The 13,692-nt window shown below is 39.5% G+C and overlaps 1 protein-coding gene across 5 annotated transcripts in view; it reads right to left on the bottom strand.

Moving 5' to 3' along the window:
* The window catches only part of LOC106939332 (moesin-like), a 31,514-nt gene that overhangs the window by 10,303 nt on the left and 7,519 nt on the right, over nt 1–13,692 (bottom strand). For 2 of the 5 annotated variants that reach the window (XM_015021700.1, XM_015021704.1), the window contains exons 1-8: nt 5,262–5,382; nt 2,484–2,567; nt 2,293–2,388; nt 2,030–2,152; nt 768–919; nt 580–663; nt 348–494; nt 103–199 (exon numbers count right to left, since the gene is read on the bottom strand). In XM_015021700.1, the coding sequence (XP_014877186.1) occupies nt 103–199; nt 348–494; nt 580–663; nt 768–919; nt 2,030–2,152; nt 2,293–2,388; nt 2,484–2,567; nt 5,262–5,270 (792 nt within the window). In that variant the 5' untranslated portion in view covers nt 5,271–5,382. Of the gene's footprint in view, nt 1–102; nt 200–347; nt 495–579; nt 664–767; nt 920–2,029; nt 2,153–2,292; nt 2,389–2,483; nt 2,568–5,261; nt 5,383–13,692 lie in introns of those variants that run through there. The other 3 variants (XM_015021703.1, XM_015021702.1, XM_015021705.1) reach the window with 2 other exon arrangements.

Genomic DNA, 13,692 nt, shown 5'->3' with positions numbered 1-13,692 from the left:
TTTTTTTTTTTTTTTTTTTTTAAAGAGGGGGTATGACACGCTTTTCCCCAAAGATACTACTGAAATCGAACAGTTTTTTTTATTTTTTTTTATTTTACTTACCGGGGCTTTCTTGTCAATTGGCTTGATGACAAATTTCTTGTCGTTGAATGAGATGTTTCTTATCTCACTCCAGGGGAAGCCGATCTTTGGGGTCATCCTGCGGAAACATTAGCAGGTAGGGTTTTTTTTTTTTTTTTTTTTTTTTGGCGAGTCGTTAACTGGTTCGACGAGAACCAGAGTTTCGCAGCAGATGAGTTGTTTCGGTCAAACCGATGTGGCGGTTTTCTGAGCCAGCTGCGACCTACTTGTCTTTCTTGTCGTAAATGTTCAGCCCCAGCGCGTCCACTCCCAGCCACAGCTCGGACCCTTTCTTGTTCTTGATGTTGAAGTAGTTGACCCCGTACATCTCCAGGTCCTGGGCTATCTTCAGATACTCCAGCATTGCGTCCTCCCTGCGGTGATTTGCAGTTTAATGACATGCCGAAACACAGGTTTGCTAAAAGCCCATTAACTCTCCTCATGCTGCGGTCTCCCTACCTCAGCATTCCCTTGTGCTCTTGATGCCACACCTGGATTCTTTCCTCCCACTGATTCTTATTCAGCTTGTGCTGCTCCAAAACCCTGGTTTTATCCGGAAAGAGGACACGCCGATTAGAATTCAGGTGACTGGGACTGGAATTAAGCTGAACTTTTTGGTTTATACTTATATGAACAGGACGCTCTACCTCTGTGGCAGCAACTTCTCTTTGGTGAGGTATCCCGGTACGTGATAATCTTTGCTGTAGTCTCCATGTTTAACTTGCACTGCATACGACGCCAGGAGCACTGCAGTCTCGGGCGGGCAGTATATGTCGTCGTTCAGGATGCTCTCCTTCACCTGAAACCGGGAGGACAGATAAAGGCTCCTGGGGGAAAGCTACAACGCACTCACTTGTTGCCTCCCCGAGAAAACAAAGCACGTGTTCGCGTACATTCGCCACCTTACAAAAGTACTTGAATTATTCCTGTTTTGTCTCACTGTGACTGCAAACTTTGGTGTGTGTTCTTTTGGGATTTCGCGAGGAAATCAACACAGAGTGCCACGTTTTTGTGAACTGGGAGGAAAGTAACAATGACCTTGACTGTTTTTACAAAAAAAAAATTAAATAAATAAAAAAATTGTCTGAAAAGTGACATGTACTTTTGTTTTTCCCCCAATCTCTTTTTTTTTTTACTCTGATTTCCCTATATAAAAGCTATGATGAGACCAAAATGTGGCTTTTTGACCTACGTGCAAAACTTAAGATTATTTAGTAGAAAATTAAAAACGGACATCGTCTGAACGCAACATCCCCGTGACAAAACAAGGTGGTGGAAGCATCATGCTGTGGTTCAGATTTTTTTCTGTAGTGTCAGGGAACTAAATAGAGACATTCAGTGAACCTCCATCCAAACGGTAGCATCACACTGTGGTCATGCGTCTCTTTGTGAAACTGTGGTTCTGACGAACGCGCACTGACGGAAGGTTGTCGCCACGCTGTTTAGATTTTTATTTGTCGACGTTTTTGAAAACAATACCGAATTTCCCTCATGTAAAAGTATCACGTAAAAAAACAAACAAAACAAAAAAAAAAAACGGACGTTAAAATGCGCTGACGATTGCGGTCGCAGTGAGACAAAATGTGAAAAAGTGCGAGGTGTATGATTACTTTAGCGAGAAACTGCATGTCTTCCACATGAAACTGTGCTTTGTTTTTGTTTGGTCTTATACAGAACACCCATGTGGGTTTAGAATTTGTGTGTGAGTCATCATGAAAGCCTCGCCGGTCATTAAGAGAGGTCCTACATCTTGTTTGGATTAGTTTTCTTTCTTTATTTCCTTCGTGGGCTACTATACACAAATATTAGAGAACGACTGTTGCCTCTGTTTCGACGAGCAAGACACTCGGCAGCTAGAGGACGTAATTCCTTTCTGTCGGGAGGAAACAAAGATACGGCGCGGTCCGACCTGCAGGAAGAAGAGGCGCTGCGTCGCCTCCTGGATCAGCTCCTCGGCTACCTCCTCCGGGTAAAACCTGGCCCTGAACTTAATCAGCAGGGGGTTGTTCTTCTTCACATCTTGAGTCGTCACCTGGGATTGATGCCCCAAAGTGGTGGAGTTTAAGAATAAGTAGATACTAATTAGCCTCATTAGGGTAAAACAACAAAAAGAAAAAACACAGACGTTTACACAAGCAGAGCGATACAAAGCCTCCCAGGCTTTCAACTCACTCTCTTGTTCATCTTGAGCCAGGTGGAGAAGCCTTTGCTGTCCTGATACTGAAGGCCGAAGAACCATGTTTCTCTTAGTCCGATCGTCTTCACCACCTAAGCACATTCGCGGATGGGATCAGGGTCATTCTTTGTTTTGTTTTCTTTTTTTCTAGCAGACTTCCTATCTGATTGTAACACACCAGTTGTACCTGGTCAAAAAGCTGTTTGCCAGTCGTGCTTGGCAGGATGGCAAACTCCAACTCCGCATCCATTGTTGTAACTCGGACATTAATCTGCCAGAGAAAACAGAGGAAAAGCTCCCAAATGTTCATAAGTGTGAGTCACTGGGAAAAGTGTCGGATTGCATGCAAATGCACAACTGGGAGTACAGGGAACACTAATTCTGTGAGAAGATGGCTTTGTTCTGTGTAACAAAGCTATAAGAGCTGGCTTGTTTACAGGGAAATAAGCAAAAAGAGAGTTCCTCTAACATTCCTCTGTTCAGTCAGGAGCATCCAATCACAAGAGACTGGTGGGGACTACAATCAAAAAAATTGAGCCAGTAGTGCATTACAGTCTTAAAAGGAGCTCCATATCCTGAGTTAAGGCAAAACTATGGTTGACAAAACAGTGAGACAACGAGCAGCTGTACATCTTTTAAGACAAAACTGTCAGTGTTTCTTAATCTTTTCAATCAGCACCTCTACATGTTTGACACTCATTCAGCATAAGCACACATAGATCTACATAAGGAAGAACTTAGGTGGTCATCTGAACTAACTAGGAACTTATGAAAGTCATAGCTGTCTTCTGGGACTAGGAACTACTGGACACAATGACAACAGCTCTACGGTAACCATTAGACAATGGTAAAGGAACATTTATAGGGAGGCAAATTGGGGTTAATTTTGACTTTATTCACAGAAAGATACAGGCAGCATCACTTTGCTTTAACCTCTGCGATTTCTAAGGTGGTGGTTGAGTTATTGTGGACAACAAAGCTACAGGGTGCGCTGACTGCCACCTCATTTGAATGTCTATCAGGAACCATTTGATGACATCAACGGTCAACGGAAATATCGAATAGCATCAATGCTGAAGTGTACAGTAAAATCAGTTCACAACACGTTCCCAGGGGTCCAGTGGCGTAGAGCTTAAAAAACGCCCAAAAGAGAGCCACGCTGAAGTTTGGACAGGAGTACGATCATCTTCACCGAGTTAAGCTTCAACAGAGCCAAACACATAGCCTGTCTAAAGATTTTAATGGAGGCCAAGTAACACCCAATGTTGCCCAAGTCTGAGGATTGGTTTTTACCAGCAGAAAAATTAATGCCACACAGGTAGGTCCAAACCTTTCCATCTGCTGAACGGAAACACATTGAAAACTTCTAGAATATAATCAAGAGGAAGATGAACCAAACACACCCGGGTAGGTTGGAGGCATTAATCGTTGATGTTTTGCACCAGGACTTTAAACGGCGCATTCTGACATACATAAATGTGCGTTGGAATGATTCCCTTTGGGAACTGAACTTCTGCAGCCTCTAACAAGTTATCTTGTTTTGTATTTGCCTCCATCCAGCTACTCATCAACACTCTCCAACTTATGTGTTCTTGCAAAGAACATGCATCACCACATCATGATGGTGCCACCATTATGTTTGGTAACACTTTATTTGAAGGGGGGTGAATAAGACTGACATGACACTGTCATAAACATGTTGTAAACACCTGTCATGAACATGAAAAAGCCTTCATGAATATTTATGACTGTTGTCATAAAGCGTCAATCGGTAAATTATGACACTTTTAATACAAAGTTGACATTATTCAAAATGTCTTTGTTATGACAACTTGACATTAACCAAGAAATCATTACTGATATAAATTTGTTATAAAAGAATTACTGATTGCACTTTAAAATTAGGTAATTTTATGTTATTAAAGGTAAAGTTTAAACAGTAATGATTTCTTGGTTAATGTCAAGTTGTCATAACAAAGACATTTTGAATAATGTCAACTTTGTATTAAAAGTGTCATAATTTATCGAATGACACTTTATGACAACAGTCATAAATATTCATGAAGGCTTATTCATGTTCCTGACAGGTGTTATGTCATGTTTATGACAGTGTCATGACAGTCTTATTCACCCCCTTCAAATAAAGTATTACCATATGTTTTTACATGTAGTTGTTCTTCACTCACAGTATTATGCATTTAGGTCAAAGGATTCAGTTTGACCAGAGCATCTTATCCCACATGATTGCTGTGCCTTTCATCATGTGACAACTGCAAACAGGTCTGGTGGCATTTCCCCCCCCTTGTTACTCTTGCATAATGGTTAGATATGTTGATAGAATCAAGACTGGAAGAAAATCCTCATGACAGCTACAGGGTTTTAAATAAACATTATCATTAGTGGCATGATACAAATACCCAATGTTAAAATTCCACATTTTAAAATTCCTTTAAAATGTGGAATTTAAAGGAAAAAGTTGAGAGTAGTTCCTGAAATAAGAAAAGACGTTCGTTTGACTTAAAAGCATACAAATGAAGGTCATTTTGCAGTTGCTTCTAACGTTTTATCCCGTTGTATCTGCAGGAGTTGCCACAGCCAGAAAGCAAAGAAATCAGTCAAACTAACCCTGTTTGCAAAAAGGGAGCCTTCGGTCGGTCCCTGCTATTAGAGAAATTATCTCGCTTAAAACACTGTTATTATTTATGAAGATAATGACGGAGCTTGCTACGGTCCTCTTGATAATGGACTAAATCCGACAACACAATAACAGTTATGTGGGAAACATTTGGCTTATATGTCATTTGTTTAGCCAAATACATTTCCTCCAAAGATGCTTCCAGAACTACAATCCATCACAACGTTACAACTTCGACTGAAAACACATTTTACCAAACTGTCATCCAGAGGTTTAGAGAGGAATGAAGCATGACCAAAATATGGATATAAAACAATAATATCTACTTACAGTTGACATTTGTGCTGTTTCTTTTATCGGCAGCTAAAATCTTTCTTCACAGATTGTTCAAGCCTTTTCTCCGCAGAGTCATATGAAAGTGCTTGCAATACCTATAAGGATTACAGTGACTGAGAATAGGCCATTGTATTGTTCCTAAGTGCTGCTTGTTTAGTTAATCCAGCAGCAACTCTGGCCCAGACATTTTAAAGAGGCAGGCTTTGCCTTCTCTAAACACCTTTCTCCTGAATTATTATAGGATGCGATTTTTGTGTTGCTCATGCGACAGTTTTTGTTCAGCGTAGAAAGAAAATGGAAAAAATAACCAAAATGGATTTTCTGAGGAAAGGGCTGCACACAATAACTAATGTAAACGTGACAGGAGGCAAAAGAAAATCAGCTCTTTTTCCCCACCCTAAAAGATCTTTATTCAGTGTTCCCAGTCTGCAAAAATCACACCTCGTAGCATGTTCGCTGAATGAAGAGACAAGACGGGGGGAAAAAAAATCTTTCTAGTTTGCGTTCGAGGGAAACACGGCTTTCCGGCTTAACAGCTGTTTGTTTGTGGAACATGTGGTGGTAGTATCATGGTGTTCATCTTTTATGGCTTCTGGGTTGTATATTAGTCTGTCTTCTTCTTATTATTATTATTCTGATTATCATTATCATCCACTATTTTCCTTTTCCAGGGAAAACATCAGACAGGATTTTTTTTTAAGTGGTTTTCTTCAGATTTTTCTGACTGAGCGGTGTATCTCCCGACCTCCTCTGGTTATTAGAGTTGCAATCAATGCTCTTCTTTCCCAGCACACCAGCTTAGATGGACAGTTGGTAGAGATTTTTGATATGGGTGATAAAACTCTTAATCCAAGGCACAACTGAGTCCGAGGGCCACAGAAGTGGGGAAAATAATAGAGAAAGGGGGACATAAAAGGTCTTTCCTCAGTTAATCACCAGTCAATATTATGTGGGTGGCCCCCCTGTATTGTGCAGAGTGGAAGCATGGTAGGGAAAAAATGTGGCTGGCTAATGACAAAGTTGGTACTTCCAGATTTCCAGGCTACATTAAAACAACATTTTAAAGGAATCTGGAATTAATCTTGTCAGCTCTGGTTCAAAATCTACTTTTTTTTTACTAATTGTTTAAGAGTTTTTTTTAGCCATCAAGACAAGTTGAAATTGAGCATGAACATTGTCATACATACACTTACTCTGGTCTAACCTAGTCAGTTTGGGTTTGTGAAACCTGTTTTTAAAACTCAGAGGAAATTGTGATATATTGTTTTACAGGTTTGGATTTATGCAAAAAAATAAAATAAAAATCACCTATGTATACACTCATGTGTTGATAGGTTTGCATTTGAGCTCCACTCTTTGATGACCGTTTGAACTGAGATGTTTCAGAACCTGTTGATGACTTCAAACCTGATGTGCTCCTGTGTTTTCATTAGCTGTCTATTCACAAATACTTTCTGACTAGCATTTAAATGTCACAAAGTAGTTCTTGTGCTGAAACTAAAATATACTTTTGATTATCTTATTTAGAGCTGTTAGAGTGGGGGGTGTCTGGGACCACACATTTCAGATTTTTACTTGGGGGAAAAAAAACTTTAAAAAAAAAACGCAGCATTTTTTTTTCTTAGGCTTCACTAAAATGCACTCATTTGTGTTGGTCTAAGACATAAAATGTCATTATACAAAATGGAGGGGCTATGAAGACTTTTACAAGATACTGCAAGATACTGCAAGTTTAAATGTGCAAAATAAAACAGAGACATGTTTAGGATTCAACACTAGATTTAGGTCAGCAGTCAAATTTAAACAAATTTGTTGCTTGACCATGCCATCTCCTTTGTGAACAAAAGGTCAGATTTCCTTAAGTTTTATTCCTTCCACTGAAGCACGTGTTGAAAAGGAGCTCTAACACTGAGGTTTGTTTGAGGAAATGCACCAGTAGCCATTGTTCACCTGCTATAAAAGTGGGTGTATCGCAGGCCTCCAGCAGGACATTGTTATAGTGAAAAATATGGCTGCACTACAAAGAAAAAGTCTGAGAAGATTATTTCTTTTTGTTTGTTTTCTCAAGCAAACATGTGCTTTCATCTTAAACTCACGGCTAGACTGACGGTCTCCAAAGAGGCCGAGTCAATAAGGTTGACTAAAAATGACCACATGCTAGAAAGATTGAAGCTGCTTTGCTCATTGAGAGATTTAAAAAGGTATGAGCTGACTGAGAGAAAAAAAACGGGCAAAATTCCATTCAACGTTTCACAGATGATGGAAAAAATTCCTGTTCAGAGCTGAGTCCAAGTTAGAGGCTTAAACCAGCAGGAGGGAGCGTGTGTAAGGAGGCAAACGGGAAACAGAAGGATTCAGTGAGGTATTAACATGTTGTTGACTGTCATGAACCCCCATCTTGAACATCTGAGACTTTCTTGAGTTATGGTCCCACACTTTTTTTTTTTTCCACACATTTGTAATGATAAATTATTTCATTTGACATGTATCCGCGGTGACTGCCCCGCAATTCAGAATCACTTTGACCTCTTACTCTTTTCTGATGCCATGTTTCCTATTATCGCCATGTGAGAAATGTTCTGCTGGAAACCCGAAGCACAGCCATATATATAACAGGTGAATGCCGGGTGAAAGTAGTCTTAGGTGATCGTGTCAATGAAGAACAATCTCCTGCTAAGACTTTTCACTCACTAAATTACCTCAACATCAAAACTCTGAATCTTGGCCCGGTCTTTTTTCCAGGACTGGTTTTAGTCTGGTTTTGGAGCCTGTGTACGGTCATACCATGGCATCTCGATGCATTTTAAATATGACCTTGACCATTCTGTTGAGCCATTTAGAGGCGGACATGGTGGTAGACTTCAGATCATCGTCCCCTTGCACAACCCAAGAGCTCAAACTCATTGACTGACGGTTGGATATTAGTTTGGTAGTAGAAAAAGCTCTTCACGACGCTTTGCTTCGCATAGAGCGTCTGGGCCCTCTGCTATTGAGAAACGATTGCTTGGTGGGGGCGTGGATACTGATGAAGTTTTGAATTTCACCCATTTGCCAACGTTTGGCCGTGACGTGTGTTATACGCCATTTCGACGCTATGAAGCTAACGGGAAATATATATGGCTGTACTACGAAGAGAGAAGTGCCATGCTGAACAAGATGGCTGCTGATGTTAGTTCGATATTTGGAAGTGTGGCCAACACGGACTGAGCGGCTTTGTTCAATTCCTTCGCCGCCATTGCTAAAACTACAGGCAAACTACGAATCTAAAACAGCACAGAAAATTAACATGATTAATTGCAACTTCTCCCTCTGTTCTCAAAATAGTACTAACAAGTCTGGCTGTTGGTACGATGTATTGTTAGTTTTACAGAAGATGCAACACACTTTCCTGAAGTTTCTACTTTTGTATCGACAGTCTGTAGAACCTTTTCCTCAAAATATTAGGAGATTAACAAGACGGGTTTCTTTATGTGAAACATGAAATGGGCCCTTTGTGTTCTTTTTAGTCAGTAGTGTTTTTTGATTTTCCCCATCCAAGCCATTTTTGTCAGTATTGGGTCATTTCTTGTTGAATCATGAACTTTGAATTAAACGTAAGTGAGTGGCTCCTGCTGCAGTTTGCTAAGGTCCAAAAAACCTTAGAAACTCTCCCAGTTTGATAGATGTCAATGACATCTTTTCTCATCTGTTCCTGAATTTTCTTTAGACAGGTCTTTAAGCAAGATGTACTGGCTTTTGAGGTATTTTGATCTACTATGTGTTGTCAGCCAGGTTCTAATGGAAGAAGCCAAATTCAGGACAATCCTAGAGTTTAAAATATGAGGTGATCCAAAAGACTTCAAACTCAGAGAGAAGCTTCCAGCAGTCCTAAACCTACAACAAGGAATGGTCCAGATAAAACTGTTTGATGTATTTGATTTTAGTCTAAAAGTACAGTCTAAATTCATTTTAAACATTAACATGATGTGCGCTCTACAGTCCTTGTTTGTACACTCAAACTGGTGTAATAAAGCTAACTCTGATTCTAATGTTAACAGATGCTTTCCATTCGATTAACTGAGCTTGAGCTGTTTAAGCTAAGATGAATAGCCTCTTGCAAAGCTGATAAGAATACATCCCAGAAGACTTGGGGCTGTAATTGCTGAATACAAATGCACTCCAGACTTTTCAGATTATTATTTGTAGAAAGAAAAAAAGGGGGAGGGGAGGGAGGCAGAGAAGAAAATAATGTATCCTTTTTGTTCCACTGCCCGATTATGTCCTCTTGTCTTTTGATCTGTCACATTAAATCCCATTGAAATACATCGGAGTTTGTGGTTGGAACCTATCAAAGTATGACAAAGTTCAGAAGTTATACTGCACAGCATTGCAATTTGATCTAAAGGAGAGGGAGCTATGTAATGCACATTTTACCAGATCACAAACGTTCCCAAATATGTTTGTTCTCTTACAATAAAAAACATTATAAACACAAAGAAAAACAGCATGGTTTCCCAGTTTGAGCCCAGTGATGATGTGGAGTATTTAACTCCTTAATCACCTCTGAGCATACTGTGTCTTAAGAAAAGCACAGAACCTTCAGGTGTTACCATGGGACCACTATTTAATTTCAGGTGGATTTTTCTTTCACAGGACATAAAAGAGCTGCTTTGCAGTGAGAGAAAAAAAAAAGTTCCAGTAACTTCTGTATTCTTTCAAGCAGTTTGAAACTTTGAAATGATTGTATTAAAACCAATAATAATAATAATAATAAAAAAAAACATCAGCTGATTTGCAACAAATTTGATGTATGTGGTAATATTAACCATACTCCATTCATACTAATACTTTTATAGCCTGCAGAGCATCAATAATTTTTTTTACTGCTGTCGGATGTTCGCCAGCATCACACAGCTTGTTCTGTTGAGGATGTTCTCTTAAAAAGAAATAAAAATAAAAAAAATTCCAGAGGAATCAGTTTCAGATACACCAGAGGCTCTGCCTAACTACGTCTTCTTAGTTGATCTCAACAGGAAACTGTAATTGTGGAGGGAAAAAAAAGCATGAAATAACCTATAGGAGTAAACGTTGGATAAGTTATCATTGCAAAATGTCAATACTGTGTTTTGATTGGTTTTACTTGTAATATCTTGGAATAATATTACTTGTTTTATACGCGTTTAACTATTTCTAAAACATACTATTGCTGTTTTTTTAATCAAAGTTCGCAGATGTTCTTATCCAGAGGTCTATTTCATACATTATATGAATAGGGTGTAGCATCCAAACTACACCCTAAGTATTAAACTACCTTTGTTATGTATTTTTAACCTTAATATGGGGGGTTGTAAGATTAACTTTTCTGAATGTAAACGACAAAACTCCTAGAGTTTTCAACCTGAGAGAGAGAAACGTATGGAGATGAAGGTGGTTCCAAAAGTTCTGCAGGACTTTTGGGGCGGGGGTGGGTTGTTCTCCTAAAAATCCACTACTGCAGGTTTTTAGTGAGCTGTCTGTTGGGGTCACGATAAGATCACCTTAAAACAGGCCTTCCAATTGTGTCCACAGTCTGAAATATCACACCACATTTCCCTCTGCAACAGAGATGACCTGGTCCTTTCTCAACTTATAAGGTATGTTTCATGTTCATGACAAAAAAAAAAAAAAAAGGGAGAACCATAAAGGGGACGAGGATCCTAAACCTGCCAGAGAATCAGATGAGGTTCCAGTCATCCATGCTCCTCCGACTCCTGCTCAACCTGCCCTCTCCAGTTCACTCCAGGAGGCCTCGAAGAGGAAGGTATTTGAGACATTTCCGACACTCAGTTAAGAGACAGAATCCCCCTTCTCGTCTCGTCTCCAGCAGCTCGCCCTGCACCTCTTTGCCGAATTTCCTGGGAGTACTGACATCTAAGACAGAGAGGTTGCAACTGGGAAAAGGCCACCTTGGTATAAGATGATCCTTTCCCTGTGAGCACTATGAACCCACAATTTTCACTGAAGTCTAGGAGTAGGTGAAGACATCCTCGAAAGAGATCGATAGACACCCCGCCACCGCTTGCTGATGAAAGCCCTGACAGTTCTTGTAGAGGGGTCAACCTGAAGGAGGACTGACTTTGCTGCTACATGTTAATCCACCATCTCTTTTCAAACCCATGCTTGTTGTTGAAGTTCACTCTGAATCACCAGGAAGCGATGAGAAAATTGCTTCCTTCTCTGACTCATATACAATAAAACAGTCTAGCTGGTTTTTTTCATTAGACTAAACTGAACTCCGTCGTAAATCACATCATTCTCCACCCACTTTCAAAGCACTGCCATCAAATCCATTCAGCGTTCTATGATGCTATTATAGGTTGCTAAGCATAACATAAATTATATAGTCAGTTTATTCAGAGAAACTAGATCCTGGAATCCAGTAATTTAGAGGAAATGTGAGGTTTGTATTTAGATTTTTGCTAAACGCCGTTCTGTGTTCAGCGACTGGATTCATTTTTAAAACCGACGCATTAACCACAATGGGACGTGCAAATATGTGTGTATGCATATGTCTTTTCTACTGCAATGTTTTGTCTTTATTTTATTTCATTTTTGTCATTTTATTCTTTTCTTAGTGTGTATTTTTCATGTGTCCTTGGATAGCACTTTGGTGCAGCTTCAACCTGCTTTTAAAAGTACTATATAAATAAACTTGACTTTGACACTGACATTGATGTATGAGGCACAACTATGATCACTTAAAGCAGAATATAAATCAGGCAATGAGAATAGTTCTTAAAGGTGACCTATAATGCTTCCTTGAACAGGTTAGGATGGGCTACACTAAACTTGCTCACTACATTTTTTTTTTTTTTTGTTGCAAAAACTCATTTTTAAACCATGACATTTCAGTCTGGTCATGTCTGCCTATTTTCAGAATGAGCTGTTTTAGGGCCTCTTGTCACTCCAAATGAGCTGCTGCTGATCACGCCTCCCGACTCAATGTTTACACTCGCACGTGAAAATACCAGCCAACAGATGCGCAATTATACAACCGTATATCTGTGAAAAGCGGAAGTGGAGTCTCCTGCGCAACAATCGAGACTGCAGCAGGTGGTTTCCGAATGGTAAGTCAACAACCAGACATTTGTCTTTCCCAGCAGCCATTGTACAGCACATGAAGCGGTAAAACCAGCTGACCAAACGTGCTTTAGCTTCGGGTGGGGTTGCTAGGTAACGGCACAGTACCCATCGATTGTAACTCAGCATTTGAAACGGTTAATTTTCCACACCCCAAAGAACATCGACTTATCATTTTTCAGAAGCAGTTAAGATAGAAATTGAAGCATAAAACGTGAAAAAAGTTACATTTGCATCCGTCCCATTGAGGGGCGCTGCTAGGAATCTTGGGCCTCATGACAAAAAATTAAATTGGGCCCCCTCTTGCAGCTGCTGTTACAGTTTCCTAAGTCTATCTGATCCATCAAAAGCGTCACAATTTTAAAGGCTTGCAACTGCCTTGGTTTCTTTGGTCCAATACTGATACTATTACAATAGTATAGTGAATTTTACATGCAACAGTCCACATACTGCATGCAAAGAGGCTGCTTAATTTTTTTTTATTATTAGTTTTAGCTTATTAAAATGTCTCTTCCCACCAGCAACGCTAACAAGCAATGTGTAAAATATACATAAAGCAATCCAGACTTCTCAAAAAATGCTGTTGTTTCATTTTGTTCAAGCTGCAGAACATAACTTTAATTTAAAAAAAAACATGTTTATTCCACATTTGTTAAACTCTAACCTGCTTGTCACTGAGCACGGTGTTACTCATCTTTTTCACTGGGACAGAGGGGAGGCATTATGCTGGTATCAGGGTTAGAGCTGCTGCTGTCTGACTCATCTGTTGTTAAGTGTGATAAAAAGGTACAGGGACGAGTTAAATATATGAATATGTTGTTAAATTCTTTCCTTCATTCATTAATGCAAGCGAAATGGAGGCAAACACTAGTCTGTAGCTAAGCTAAATATGCTAAATGGTTAATCTCACACAGTCCACCCACCTCTCTTGGCGAAAAACTAGGCTATTAATTGACACTTTTGTCATTTTTCTCTCTTTTGTTTTGAAACCCTGACTTTCTAATTTTTCTTAGCAGTATAATAGCTGCCACCATGTTCTTGTCTTCCACTGTCTGCTGCTGAAGACTGTCACCTAAGAGTAGGAACGAACCATTTCATGCAGATCCAGAGGGATGTTCAGTGCATATATGGATGTGTGCTTTGGTCTGGGAGTGGTAACATTTAATTTTTCCGGCTAATTAATAAAAAAAAAAAACACTGTATGATTAATTTTGTAATTGACAGGGCCCCCAATTTTTTTTTATTTCTATAAGAATTTTTTTTTTTTTTTTTTTTTTTTTTGGAAGGGCCCCCCTTGGGGGGGGGGCCCTGGGGTTTTTCCTAATTT

The sequence above is a fragment of the Poecilia latipinna genome, unplaced genomic scaffold, assembly GCF_001443285.1.
Source record: "Poecilia latipinna isolate Pla-1442-1.1 unplaced genomic scaffold, P_latipinna-1.0 Scaffold2833, whole genome shotgun sequence".
Taxonomy (NCBI): domain Eukaryota; kingdom Metazoa; phylum Chordata; class Actinopteri; order Cyprinodontiformes; family Poeciliidae; genus Poecilia; species Poecilia latipinna.
The sequence above is the reverse complement of the archived record's forward strand: the minus strand, read 5'-3'. Positions and strand labels throughout refer to the sequence as shown.